The sequence below is a fragment of the Meriones unguiculatus genome, chromosome 8 (genome assembly GCF_030254825.1).
Source record: "Meriones unguiculatus strain TT.TT164.6M chromosome 8, Bangor_MerUng_6.1, whole genome shotgun sequence".
NCBI lineage: Eukaryota > Metazoa > Chordata > Mammalia > Rodentia > Muridae > Meriones > Meriones unguiculatus.
In genome coordinates, this window is record NC_083356.1 from 8,437,749 (window position 1) to 8,453,004 (window position 15,256).

General features: G+C 40.4%; 1 protein-coding gene across 3 annotated transcripts in view; it reads left to right on the top strand.

Moving 5' to 3' along the window:
* Adamts20 (ADAM metallopeptidase with thrombospondin type 1 motif 20) overlaps positions 1-15,256 on the top strand; it is a 117,775-nt gene that overhangs the window by 23,030 nt on the left and 79,489 nt on the right. For all 3 annotated transcript variants that reach the window (XR_009593580.1, XR_009593579.1, XM_060388762.1), the window contains exons 4-7: positions 4,797-5,041; positions 10,687-10,770; positions 11,376-11,500; positions 12,634-12,674. Coding sequence is in view for 1 of the 3 variants with exons in the window: in XM_060388762.1 (XP_060244745.1) it covers positions 4,797-5,041; positions 10,687-10,770; positions 11,376-11,500; positions 12,634-12,674 (495 nt within the window). In the remaining 2 variants the exon portion in view is untranslated. The remainder of the gene's footprint in view (positions 1-4,796; positions 5,042-10,686; positions 10,771-11,375; positions 11,501-12,633; positions 12,675-15,256) is intronic.

Genomic DNA, 15,256 nt, shown 5'->3' on the forward strand with positions numbered 1-15,256 from the left:
CGATGCAGCCCACTAAGCTCGTCTGTCTTATTCCTCAGATTATCCCTGTCTCAATGCCCCCTTTGTCTTTTGTCTTTCTCCTCTATTATCTCTTCTTCATCTTAAGCCTTCCCCTGCTCTCTCCATGGGCTTAGAAGAACATGCTGCCCAGCAGTGTTCTCACTTGCTAGGGAATTCACAGCTTGGTGAGGTGATGGTACTTGGTGGTGAGCTGTTGAGAAGGACTTAGAATTTGTCCTGTGGGAGATACTCTAGCGAAGGTCTACTTGGTCTCATCTTGAATGAGAATGAAACGAGGGAGTAGTTTTTGTTTTTAGAATTCTACTTGAAGATAAATGGAGGTACAGACAGGGTGAAATGGCTAGACCATTTAGGAGGCCTTTTAAAACATAGTTTTATATTCTTCGTTCCAAAAGTTCCAAGGTCGAGAAAAGCTAAATGAATTTAGAAGCATGATTGTTTTTCAAAGAGAGCAATTGTGTATTAATTTCAGAAGCTAGATAAAGTAGTGTGCAGGTTAAAACAGTAGTGACGCAAGGAGCATTTGAAAGGTAAGTGACAGAGCAGGAGGCTAGGACCTAGGGTAAGAGCCTGACAGATGTCCCAGGGATAGACATACAGTGGTAACTGAGTTGTGGGTAGCAGGAAGCTGCTGCTGACATCTCTAGACACCAGAAGCTGAAAACTCTGAGCATGGAGAGCCAATCAGACATTTAAGCAGAAAAATGGGCTTCTCATCATATTATTGTATAGTGATAATTTTGAGAGATATACGACCTTTGTAACTACTCATTTAAATATTCTCTTTGTGTTATAACGCTGTGCCCTGGGCCGTTATTTCTGACAAAAGTGTTAAAGATTTTATATCCGAGTGTGACAGCGATGATCTTGTGATTAGTGTTAGACTAAGCTTCCTGTTATAATATGCTATTAATAAAAGACAAGACTCAGTTTTAGTCAATGACTTGAGGACAGAAATAGAAAGGGAAGCATTGCATGGAGGTGATGTGATTGGATTGGCAAGTGTGCTTTGGCATCTCGGGATTGAGTCTCACGGAACCCAGGTCTCAAATTTGTATGCAACTGAGGATGGCCTTGAACCCCTGCTACTTCTGCCCTGTCACCCAAGTGCTGGTATTACAGTCATGTGTCACTATTCTGGGTGGCAAGTGTGCTTTGAGTAATGGCTATTTATGTAAGGTATTTATAGAGGTCACCATCATCATTAGTCACAATGCTTGGGGATAAATACTAAGAAAAGGCAATGGAATGCAGGTTTTAGCTTGTGAAATATTAATAGATGTCATATTAGTAGATACCATTTACCTCTTAAAATTATAATAGTAACATAAACTTGCTCTCATTTAAAAGACACTGAGATATTAAGGTACTTATTTAATCAATTTTCTACCAGCCTCCTATGCTGGTAGAAATTGGTGTTAAGGTTGTTTCCATAGTTTGGGCCCATTATAAACAGTTCACTAGTATATATGTATTTGTGTATTTTGGCAATAGCATTTCCAAATAATGGGATCAAAATTTAAATGCCGCCAAAGTTCTTACTTTTAACTATTTCAGAGGCATCTTTCCATGCCAAAGCTCAGTTCATTCTTTCTGACTATTTCCCTTCTATTATTTACTTATTTTTGTGTTCAGGATGGGCAATTATAGAGTTTTTAAATTGAGCCTTTGGGGATTTTTAGTTGAAGAAGTTTTTATGTGTTAACTCTTAAAAGGTAGGAAAACTATTTCCTTCATATTCATTCTGTGTGTTTAATTTCATCATCTTACTGCTTTAACTAGTGTTACCAGAACTATAGAATATGATAGTCATGCCAGCTATCATATTGATACAGTGGGATATTTAATTATGTTCTACATATTTGTGAGTGTTTGAGACAGCACAACACAGTGAGCTTGAAGGTAACTGCACTTCTCTCCCTATCACTCTGCTATCTTCCTTGCAGCATCTGAAGAAATAATACTTGTTTCCAATTTCTGATCTCCTTGACTTTTAAAAAATTAATTAATTCATTTTTATTAATTACAGTTTATTCACTTTGTATCCCAACTATAGCCCCCTCCCTCTTCCCTTCCCAATTCCACCCTCCTTCCCTCTTCTCCACTCATGCCCTTTCCCCAGTCCACTGATAGGGGAGGTCCTCCTCCCCTTCCTTCTGACCCTAGCCTATCAGGTCTCATCAGGACTGGCTGCATTGTCTTCCTCTGTGGTCTGGTAAGGCTGCCCCCCTCAGGGGGAGGTGATCAAAGAGCAGGCCAATCAGTTCATGTTAGAGATATGTAGCCCCTGTTCCCCTTACTAGGGAACCTACTTGGACACTGAGCTGCCATGGGCTACATCTGCACAGGGGTTTTAGGTTATATCTATGAATGGTCCTTGGTTGTAGTATCAGTCTCAGAAAAGACCCCTGTGCCCAGGTTTTTTTTTTTTTTTTTGTTCTCCTATGGAGCTCCTGTCTCCTCCAGGTCTTTCTATCTCCCCTTCTTTCATAAGTTTCCCTGCACTCTGCCCAAAGTTTGATTATGAGTCTCAGCCTCTGCTTTGATACCCTGCAGGGTGGAGACTTTGAAAGGTAGTATTATTGTACCTATATGTAATTTTAATTTTTACCTACATAGAAATATGCTATGTTTAACTTTTCTCACTTCTTTCACTTGCTGTACCGTCGAGATTCATTCCTCCCATGTATTAATAAAATATGAATTTGTAGATTTTAATAAATTGTTCAGTTATTTTTCCATAGTTGTATATTTTCTTACGATTATTTCATAAGTAGGTAAACTGAGATATGTTTGGATAATAAATATAGTGACGGCAGACAAATTATGGTGTCCTTCCGTTTTCCCTTTACACCTCATTGGCCCACAGCATCCTTTAGGAGCCGAAAACGCTCACTGTGGAGCCAGATCTTGAAATGCGTTGCTACATATCAGTATCTGTACTGAGGATCACAAAAAAAAAAAAAAAAATCACTGCGCCTTTTCGTTTAGGTGTGGCTATTGGATCTTCTCTCTTGTGAGGTGAGAAGGGAACTTCACTACTTCCTTTTCAAGGTTTCTGTGTGACGTGTCCTATAATTCTCCAGCTTTGTCATTCTTCCTTTGGCTTCTAGTGTCACATTCAACGACCCAATGAAGTCACATTTCGTGACTTCAATGAAGTCACGAAAAACGTCCCCATGTTTCCTTCTAAGGGCTTCACGGTTCCTCCATTTCTTTTGGCTCTTTAATTGAGTTTTAGTTCATTTTGCACTTGAGTGGTCTTGAGCACCTTGCTGATGACTGCTCGGTAATAGAAGAGAGGTGAGTTTCTGGGGCCCCCCATCTATTCTTCATCTCTGTGCCTGCTGGGAAGACCTCCCGGGACTTGGTGAACGTTGCTGAGTTAATTGAATCGCAGTTCGTGGGATGGTTGCACATCTAACTGGTGGCTTTTCAAAGAAGTTATGTCCTTGCTCAGTATTACCAACTTCCAAGTGTCAGCGAGCCTGGTGGGCGGCATAAACTAGTTTGTCGCTTGGTTGTGTTATTATCGAAGCATTTAAAGGACCTAAAATTTTATCTTTTAAGTTTGTGCTTCAGTCCCCTTCTCTGGCATGTAAGCTTAATGGGGTGTGGTGTGCACTGCCTCAATTCCTAAACATTCGTGACGTGTATAAATGCTCACTAAGTTTGTTTCCAATAACCTGGAAACAAATGAACAAACATATTAAACACAAACCTTGAGTCTTTGCTGATAGGCAGAGATTATATGGATCAGGTCATCTGGGATCTTCTCCAGGGCAACAGTTGTTCACTGACAATTGGTGGATGAGGAATCCTACAAGATAACAGGGAACAGTTTACAGACATAAGGACACAGTAAAGCAAAAGACATGAAGCCAGGCCTAATGGCTTTGATTGCCTGCTACTTTCACAGGACTCCATTCATATTTAAATGAAGTGAATCATTTTAGTGACTATAGCACACAAAAATCTCCATTGTTGGTTATCTGGCTTATGATCCGGGTGTTATAACTTCTTTTTACCTGACTCCTTTGGTCCACTTTTCTGCTGAAAATAAAACCACCCATCAATTTCAGGAAAATTAACAGAACATGAAAGTAGAAAGGAGAAGACAGGGAGATTATGAAGGAGAAAAGAAATAGCACACACAGCCATGCTATTCATGAACTTTTTGCATAAGCACATATAATCAAATATTTAAATGCTGTTTCTTACATGGTACCTAAAAGCAGTTCCTATAATTACAGTGTTTAATAATTTTCTATATAAGCAAACAATGAAAAATCATCAGTTTTGTTATATGTCACAGTCATACATTTTATATCAACGGTTGATTTTCTGGTTTGAATTGCTGCCTTTTGGGACATGGTTTTTTTGTTTTGTTTTGTTTTGTTTTTTAGGAGGAGAGAGGTTAATGCTGCTTTCATGTGTTGGGTAGTCAAAGTTTGTTTTTCTTCTATACTCTATGAAATGTCACTAGACAATTGTAACTTCTGTGTGATGAGATTAAATACTAGCAGTGAGTTAAGAACCCAGTGTGCCTAGCTGAGAAAACAGGAATTTCTTGATACTTTTTTTTTCTGCTCATTGGTGAATAAACATTTTTGAGTAGCCAGACCTGTTGAAATAAAGCTTTGGAGTCAGCGTTGCTCATGCTGCTCTGGAGACATGATGTCGCAGTCAGTGTTGTGGCTGCTCCGTTTTGTGGACCATATTAATCACACCCAGTCTCACGGCTTCACCTTGAGTTACTTCATCCTCCTCTCCAGAAAACCAAACGAAGAAAACCGCTCTGCCCCCTCGCAACTTCAGCAGCATGACCGGAGATGTTGAAGTGAAGAGGGAAGTGGCGGTGGCATTCAGATTGGACGGTGAAAGGAGTCGGTTACATTCCAGGCACAAGCGCTTCCTCTCCTACCCCAGATACGTGGAGGTCATGGTTACGGCCGATGCTAAGATGCTGCACCATCATGGCCAGAATCTGCAGCACTATGTGCTCACACTGATGTCAATCGTGAGTACCGGGACAGGGCTCTCCTTAAACATCCATTTTATTGTTTATTATTTTGGATGTATGTATATGTGTATGCTGTATGTGTGTGGGTACCCTCATAGGCCAGAAGAGGGGGATCCCCTGCAGTAGTCGCAATCTACCTGACATGGAGACTGAGCGTGTGTCCTCTAGAAGGACAGTGAGAATTCTTAAGTGCTGAGCCGTCCAGTCAGTCCCAACTTAACAGGATTTTTACGTTATCTAAAATGTTGCATTTAATGTTTTTCATGTGTAATTTTTTTCTAAAAAAAATGTTTTTCCGAAACCTAGACATAAGTTGTGTTCCCGTTCAAACCAGGGTTTCGTCTGTTACTTTGGCAACTTTCATATTTGAGAATCTTCCCCAACCGCTCACACGGAATGCTCGCCCTGTTCAAGTGAATGGCTTCTGCCCTCTAGTGACAGAGAACAGCCTTGTGGAGTGGATCCCTGGATCTGAATATTAAAACCTCCGTCAGCTCTCAAGGAGAGTGGCGGGTGCGTTCCTGACTCCCACCACATAGAGTCCCTCAGTCGGAAGTTAGACACACCATCTCTTAGGTGACCATCTCTTAGGTGACACCCACATTACGAACAGAGCAGTGTTAGGCTCTCGGCTGAACAGTGGTGGTTGGTTCCGGTGTCCATGAAGAGACATGTTAACTCTCTGCATGCCTCAGCTCACTCATGTCACCATTCCCTGAGAACCCCTGAAGTTAGGCTTGTTGTTCAGGAGAATTCACAAAAATCACCCCAACTCATGCTCCAGTTTACTGGGTTTAGGTGACAGAGTGTAGCCGGTCGCTTGTCTGTGCAGGTTTGGCCGTTATTAGGGACGTGCTTTATGTATGGAAGTGCCTCTGCTCACGTGGGTGGAATTGAGATCTGTGCTGTTGCAAAGACTTGGCTGAGACAGTTTGTGGCCTTGCCAGTTTCCTTAGGTGGAATTCCCCAGTTAAAGATACAACAGTTTGAAGCTCCAGGATTGTCTCATTTTCCTTACCTGTGACAGTTGTCTAAAGCCCTTGCAATGATATCAGGTTATAGTCTACAAAGTGGACACTCAGTGATGTTAGGTAGCTAAAATAGAACTAATTTTTGCGAATGTAGTACATATGATAAAAATAGATTTAATGAAACAAATTTCTGAAACTGTGTTACAGACTCATTCATGTATTTAAGCTGCTTTTTAAACAAATGACACAGGTTATAAGTTATACTGATGGTACTTTTTTTTTTTTTTTACTTCTGAATCCAAAATAGTTACTTAGCTGTGTATTTATCTGTATGTGGATATGTCCCATAGGTGTTCTAATGAGAATTATGGTATGGGGGATGCCAGTTAACATATATGATCTTGAATCGATTCTGTGGAACACTGGATAAAGTTAGTGACAAGAAAAAGACACTTATTAGGAAAGTTGGCTAACAGGAGATACAGAAGGAAAAAACTAGGTTTTGTAACAGCAGTAGTGTTAGATGATAGACCACTGGCGGTAGAACTTCAGAAACTTCAGAAACGCTGACTAGAGGAAGTGAAGGAATGTACCAGGAATCCCAGCAGCATTTCCTTATTCTGCTCACCTGGGTTTGATGTGCGGATATAGGAGTGTTGGCACATTTTGATGTCCCATACCTATTTGGTTGTTGGTTAAAGAGGCTGTAAACAATGTTACAACTGGAAAGAAATATAGGTAAAGGATGACAGACACTCTGGATTTAACCTAAAGCTCTCTTAGTCACAGCATTTAATGTCTCACATTTTTTAAAAGCTTGAACCCTTGGCACAGTGGTCCCACTGCAGAATCTAGTCAATGTGTTTTATCTCTGTGAAGTCCATTTACAAAATAGCTCTAAAGATGTAAGAAAAGAGCTGTTTCCACTCTATCCAACAGATGTCTCCATCTGAAGAGGAGCCATACATAGTTTCTTCTTTTAAAAATTTTTTTAGTTATAAATTACAATTTATTTGCTTTGTATCCCAGTTGCAACCCCTTCCCTCATCCCCTCCCAATCCCACTCTCCCTCCCTTTTCACCTCTCATGCCCCTTCCCCAGTCCTCCTCCCATTCCATCTGACCCAAGTCTATCAGGTCTAATCAGGACTCTCAGCATTGTCTTCCTCTGTGGCCTGGCAAGGCTGCATCCTCCTCAGGGGAAGATGATCAAAGAGCCAGCCACTGAGTTCATGTCAGAGACAGCCCCTGTTCCTCTTACCAGGGAACCCACTCGAAGACTGAGCTGCCATGTGCTCCTTCTGTTCAGGGGATCTAGGTTATTTTAATTTTTAAAATGTTTCTAATTAAAATATATTTACATCACTTCCCCCTTCTGTCCCTCTTTCCAACCCCTCCCAACTTCTCTCCTTTTAATTCTTCCTATGCTCCATTCTCTCAGTGTATAGCATCTTTTTATTTGATTATATTTATATATTTTTATATTTAATATATAGTATCATATAAAATATAAATGTAATAAAATATAAGTGACATAGTTAATCTATGTGTGTGCACCTTCTGAGTCCATTTGTGTTGTTTGTGTGTATATCATTTCAAGGCTGACTATTTTGCACTGGCCAGCCTATAATGGGCTCATGCCTGGGAGAGGCTGATTCTGTTTCTTGCCTTAATCAATAATTGCCTGCGGCTCTTAATCTAGGAGTGGGACCCCACAAAAACTCTTCACTTTCATCTTAGCATGTCCATTGAGACTGATATTGTTGTGGCTTTGTTGATATTGCCATTTCTAGGAGAGACTTTCACAGCAGACTTTTCAGTATTCAGGCTCGTTCAGTCTTTCTGACCTTCCTCTGCTTTGTTCTCTGAATAAGTGCAGGTGCTGTGATGTAGATTTATCCACTGGGGCTCCGCTACCCACCATCTGTTGATTTCTGGGGCGTGTGTCCAGTTGTGGTTTTCTGTGATGGTCTGTATTTGCTATAAACAGATGATTCTTTGATGAAATCTCAAAGTTATTATAATTTTTATTTCTCCAATTGATAAGGACATTCCATCTGACAGTTTTTGAGATATTTTGTAGCTATTTTTTCTTTTTACTATTGAGAACTCAGTGTGTACACCCCAGGACTATCATTGGGGTCTAAATTAATTGGGTCATTTTCCCCCTTGACTCTTTTTTTGGGGGGTTGTATATTCTGGATATTAATCTTTTTTCTCATGTATAGTTGATGAAGAGTCTCTCCCATTCTGTGGGCTTCTTCATCGTGATTGTTTGTTTCCTTAGCTGTACAGAAAACTTTTAGTCGATGAGATCCCAGTTGTAGACTGTTGGCCTTAATTCCTTGACAAATGCAGTTTTGTTCATGAGATTCCTCCCTACACCTTACTATTGGTCCTTTTCAATACAGTTCTGGAAGCACAACTTGGCACAATATGGCAAAAGAAGAAACTTAAATGTATAAACATAAAAATGAAATCAAATTATTTTTATTTGGAGATGATATTATATTTCATATAAGAGATCCCCAAAAAACACCTTAAAATTTCTAGAAACAGTTTCAGCAAAGTAGCAGGGAGCAAAATCAACTTTCAAAAGTCAGTAGTCTCTCTGTTTCTTAGAAGCCAGCAACTACATTTTCAAGTATGGATTATTAATAATGTTCTGATTATAGCAATTTAGGAGGAAGACAAAAAATGTGATATGTCTTGAAATATCTAAGGTATTTAAAGAAATGCTCAAAGTGATAAGAAGTTTTAGTGTTCAGTTCTACCTTTAGCTGGGAAAATAACTAAGTTAAATTAAATAGGTTATATATACAAAATTTGAAAGAAGCTTGTTGAATCTTACCCATCCTGAGCAAGTAATTTTTGTTGGTTTTTTCAGTAGTTTAATGATAAATAACAAGTGTCATCTAATTCATTTGTTAGAGTCCAATATTGTGTTGTGAAAATAACTCAAGCAAGCTTTGGGGTTGATGTTACTAAGGCAGAGCACAATGGTGGTCTAATACACTGAAGGGAATAGGTGTGTGAGCAGGCAGATATAGGCCGCTGGTTGCTGTCCTTTGCCCTTTATTCTCGAGCTGACAGCATCAGGCTAAGATGACATTTGCACATGCATTGTTACATAACCCAGATTGATGGCAGCAGGAGCGGTTTTCTGTATGTTTCCTGAGTATGTTTTCTGTTTTCTTGCTATTAGATGACATGTTGCTTTTCACAGGCCTTAAATGCCCACTAGACGCTAGAGAACCCAACCCTCCCAGTGTTTCAGGTCTCTCCCTCACATCATCTGTGTACGTCACTCCCCCAGACCTACCAACAGCAAGGAAGGAACGTCAGTAGACGGTCAGGACGTTAGCCTGCTCTGTTGAAGCATAGTGAACATTATTGGAGGTGCTTACCCAGTAAAGGTGTTCACTTACGTTAACTTTATAACTTTGATTTTAATTCTTTGTGTCGTTTTTTCCCCCGTAGTAAACACATATCATAGACATGCACACTTCACGAATGGCGCTTTTTTCTCGTTGTAACTCGGCGTTTTCTAGAGCCTTAATTCTTTGGACGTGCTCACTTTATATATGGGAAATGACATCATTTTCAATATAAAAATAAAAAGATCTTCCTGAACAATAAAGAATAACATCTTTCTAAAATAAATTGCTTTGTGGGGATCGGAATTTTATTAAAAAGTTTGCACATAAGATAGCCTCTACCTGAGCCATATATGAATTTCTGTCATAGTGCACTATAGAGGTCGTTTTCAAAATGTTTGTAAATGACTAGGAGATGGTAACATGTTTCACATTTCATGTCAAATATGTTTTGCCTAGAATTTTTCCTAAGGATATGAACAATATAGCTTATAACGTTTTTTTCTTAACTCATTTATTACTATTTATGAAATAATATTTATTACTTTTTGAAACTTGTGAGGTAAGAAGTGTTGATGCCAGGAGCAAACACTATTTATTAAGAAATAAAAATCTAACTTAGTTCAAGAAAACACCAGTACATGGCATGTTAAGATATAATATTACAGAAGTGGGCAATGCTTCCACGTGGGTCTGTGGGCAGTGTGATGTGGCCGGCTCATCTGGCATAATGTATCATTTCCTAATGTGTGCCATGGAACATGGCCCCTGGAAAGAAGAGATGACTGTGCCCAAATAGTGACCCGAGATGCTTCAGGTGACGTGGTCCCCTGTGCAGGTGTCTTAGACATCAGAAATGGGTTCTGTTGCACAGGCCTCCTAGGTTGATCAGTTAAAGGGGCAGAGACATTGGTTGTGTAAAGCTTTTCTGCAGTGCTAGCCTCTTTGATGGTGTAAGAAGAGACTGTGAAGTTGGGAATGGAGAACACTGTAGCCTCACACACACACTTAACTTAACTAAGATTAAGTTCTCAATCTTAGCTTCACGTTAGCATTACTTAATCCCTGTGAAAATTTAAGGATGCTGGTACATGTCTCAACCCCAGAGATTCTGATATAAACTAATCACCTTGGATGAGGTCTAAGGGATGTGACGGAGCCCAGGCTTGGATAAAGGCTCCCTGAGAGACTCTGTTGTGTGCGCGCTGGAGAATGGATCCTCCAGGCTGGTTCTACATTGCTGTGGAAAGGAAACTTTCATCCCCAGCATCTCATCTCTTGGTGTCCACTTGCAGGTCGCGGCAATCTACAAGGACTCAAGCATTGGGAACCTTATAAATATAGTGATCGTGAAGTTAGTTGTAATTCACAGTGAGCAGGTAAGGAGCAGCATACAGTGAAGGCTGTGGGTTATAGTTGGCTTTGGGGGAGACTAGCTGAGGTCACAGAGGTCTTACTAGAAATCAGATCTTTTAAAATTAACTTTAAGAATATAATTTTAACTGGGGTGGTGGTGCCTGCTTTCAATTCCAGCACCTGGAATGCAGAGGCATTCAGATTTCTGTGAGTTCAAGGCTAGCCTGGTCTACAGGACCCCCCCCCCCCCCCGCACCACACAGTTAGACCCTGTCTCAAAAAGACTCTGTGTGGTAGAAATAAAATGGAATGACAGAAGTGTTTTATAGGGAGAGAAATAAATAACCAGTGAATCAACAGTTAAAAAATACAAAATGAAAATATCCACTCATTTACATTTATAATCATAATGTTGAAGAATTTAAAATACATTAATTTGGTACAGTTACGTTTTTATCCTGAATCAGTTTTTATGATAATGCTAATATGAATCTAATTAAAACTAAGAGCGGAGCTGATGTTACTCTTAAAAAACTACATTTTGATAAGCCGTGAATCCTAACAAAGTCAGGAAGAAAACAGGCCTGAGATGTTTGCCGTCGTACTGAACTGTCCATTACTTGTCCAGGAAGGACCAGTCATCAGTTTTAACGCAGCTACCACTTTACGCAACTTTTGCTTGTGGCAACAGACTCAGAATGTTCTGGATGATGCTCACCCTTCCCACCACGATACTGCTGTTCTCATCACTAGGTATGGCTTTTGAAACCATCTCGTGGAGGGGGCTCTCTACGCTTTCTTGCATGAGAACTGATATATTTTGGTTACACTGGTTCTTTGTCACTAAAACGTGAGAGCGATTCATGAGAACTCTATTGGAATGAAAACACTTGACTCTTCTCTGATGGGAATTGTGGGAACTTCCTTGGGAAATCAGCAGTATGAGTAATGCTATGATCTAAATAAAGTACATTCCCTATCATATTAGAGACATTTGAAGTAATACTTGGGAATTGACATATGTAGAACTGCGGGCCAGTTTTACTCATTCCTTCTTTCCTCTGTTTCTATCTGTCATCTTTTATAATCTCTCTCTCTGTGTGTGTGTGTGTGTGTGTGTGTGTGTGTGTGTGTCACTGGTTTTGGGCTTGCCATAATTATCAAGCTCTCCTGCTAGGAACATCTTCCACTGTTATAAGTGCCATCATGCAGTGCTAATTAATTCACACTTTGTTTCAAGAATACAGTACGGGGGTGTTAGCATTTGTTGTTTGGTTCGATGCTTTACTGATGAAAACCTTCACTTTGAGGTCAATCCCAAGAAAAGATGAGCCTTCCAGAACCTTGAAATAAAAAAATCTATTATATCACTCTATGAAGTGAAAGCAGGGTTGGCCTAATTTCTACAAGTCGTCCGTCCTAGTCTGTGGTTCTGTCCAGCACTGTTGCCGACATCAAGTGCGGGTGCTCACAGTGAAGGAATTAAGATAGGCGGGAGAAAGCAGTGAGAGGAGATGGAGAATGAGGATGTGGCAGGGTGGTGGTCCAGGCCACGGGTGGCTACAGGACCAGAGGATGCAGAGGCAGAAAGTAAGCCCTGAAGTTCTAGAGCACCCACAGCGTACACACCTGGCGTCATCAGAAGGGGGCAAAGTGTGAGGCTGAGCAACCTCATCTTCACAGGGTGGCCTCACTGAGCATCTGTTGCCCACTGAGGCACACCAGTGAGGCACCGATAACGGTAAAGTCTCTGAGCAGGCCGTGAGCATTGTGGTTAGAAGCTGGTTGATTGGTGATAGTCCCGGCAGTTAAAGCTTTATTTTTGTTTTGACTCGCTGCAACCGTGTTTTCTGAAAATGTTTCAAAACACAATCTTTTCTCTTAAGGGAAGACATTTGTGGAGCTAAAGAGAAATGCGACACATTAGGTGAGTTCTTTCAACGATTAAATGATGGCTCGTTGATGATTTAGTGAATTATTTGAAATTATACTACAGGTTTCCCTTTTGTCATTTTTTTTATAATCTTTATGTGTTGTCTTAGTAAATAAATGGATTTTTTTTTGCTTATTTGATTCTGCCTCTGAATTTTGTAAAATAACAAGAACTAATATTTAGTTGTCACCAAATACCAAGTACTACACACAGCGTGGTATTTAATGTATTTCTCTGAGTGTGTGAGAGATGATACACAGTGGCCTGTATGTAAGCTTAAAGGCTGTTGTGTAGAGCCCTGAACTTGACACCAGACCTTGCAGCTGAGACTTGGTTGCTCTGAGAGCAGACGGTCCTCATTGTATGTCCCTGCCGTTCCTGAAGAGGTAACCAGCACCAAGAATCTTAGCTTCGTCAATTTTTTTTTCAACTTTTGAAAAGTAGTAACGTGACTCACAAATGCTTTTCTAAACATGAGAGTGTTTGCTTTATCTTACTGTTAATGAACGCTGTAGCTGCGGTTATGCCACTTCACTTCCGGGTAACAGTTCGTGCACGCTTAAATACTGCTGTCCTGTCAGTTATGTTGGACTAGTGAATTTTATCCTGTTGACTTATCACCCCATGCTGATGCAGACTGAGCATTCCTATTTTGAAATGCTACCTTTTTTTTTTCTTTGAAAAAAGAAATACATTTTGGATGAGCATTAAATTAAATTATTTATTAAGGAATGTTTAACAGTTATTATAAACAAAAAGTCTGTGTTAGTGGGATAGGTAGTTAAAGGGGAGACATAGCCCAAATCCAGATTTTTTTCCTATGGTACATATCTAATGTTTCATCTCTTATCAACTGTTAAATCTTTTGTTGTTGTTTTGTTTTTTAACTTTTTTAAATTTTTATTAATTACACTTTATTCATTTTGTATCCCCAAGCCCCTCCCTCCTCCCCTCCCAATCCCACCCTCCCTCCCCTTTTTGCATGCATGCCCCTTCCCCAAGTCCACTGCTGGAAATGCTACCTTTTAAGGGCCCATGTGACATCAGAAAGTTTCAGATATTCAAGATTGGACTTTGGTGCATTTTATGCAAATATTCCCAATTTTGAAAAACTTTGAACCTTGAAGTACTATAGTCCAGTTAGTGTAGATAACATAAAAATTACTTGTAAAGTGGTCTCACCAATGTACGTCTTGTACTCTTTGCCATTAAGATAGAAACATGCCTCAGTCATCAGGCACATTCACATGTTTGGCCGTAAAAGATGTAAGCATCCATTTTGGTTCTTCCCCACCCCCTTCCCCCAAGACAGGGCGCTTCTCTGTGTTGCCCTGGAACTCACTCTGCAGACCAGGCTGACCTTGAACTCAGAGATCTACCTGCCTTTGCCTCCCAAGTGCTGGGATCAAAGGCATGAGCCACCACGCCTGGCTTCATTCCTTGTTAATAGATGTTACCTTCAGATTTCTCAGTCTTTGCCAATCTAAAAGGAATGAAGTTTTATTTTGCTGGTTTCTAAGGAACTTGAACATATTTTTCCATTGTTCTACCAGCCATTGGTAGTTCCTTTTCCACAGGAAGTAACTGGAAGTAACACGGTACTTTCTGCTCTAGCATGTGTTTTCTGGAATTGCTTTTAGGCGGTAATGATTACTGTCACATCAAACCCTTTGTGGTTTTCAAGTCTTGCAAATATCTGACAGCTCTGAGCTCTGGTTTAGGGCATGTGTGACAACATACATTTATTGAATTTATAAGCCCCTTATACTTAGCATTGCCTGTCTTAACTACTTCTGTAACTCAAGGTTTAAACGTATTGCCATGTCTTACAGTAAATATTTAAAATGTAGTTATCTTGTGTTTAAGTCTCTAGTCTATAGTGTATGTACAGCTTCCTTGCATCTTTTCCATTTGCAAACCTGCTGAGCAATTCCCCTCTTTTCCTTAGGACCCACGTCCTCTATCAAATCTCTGCACGTCTTTGACTCTGCAGATCATGCCTTCACCTCCTCACTCTACCCGTCCGACTCACTCAGCTTAGTGGTGTTTTCGCTGTTGCTCTGTATAAACTTTAATAATCGGCTGAGGCCCTGTGAGCTCTCCTCCTTCCACAAGAGCGTGTTCACAAGTCACAGCGCAGGCCTTGTTGACACGGCTGTGTGTGCTGAGGAGACTACATGGGTAAAGCCCCCCGACAGTTCTAGGAGGCACATCCTCAATGAAAAATTCCTTTTTTTTTTTTTTTTTTCCTAGCTCTCAACAGTCTCTCCAATCCCTTTTCCACAATGATCCCGGAGCCTCCGGTGCAGGGACTGGGTTGTATATGTGTTAGTGGGATCGGCCACCACATGATCATTTGTTCTTTCCACAGCATGTGTGTGTGTGTTTGCATGCCGCTCTTTGTATGGGAGAGAGAAGATTCTGTTTCACAGTACCACACGCTGCTGCCCTGATAGTTGAGAACTCCTGAGCGCTTGCAGCAACTCTTCTATCCCAGCCATGTCTTAGCTGGCATCTATCATAGGCAAACACCGTGTCAACCACTTACACTTTACTTGTGCTATTTGAGTATCTGT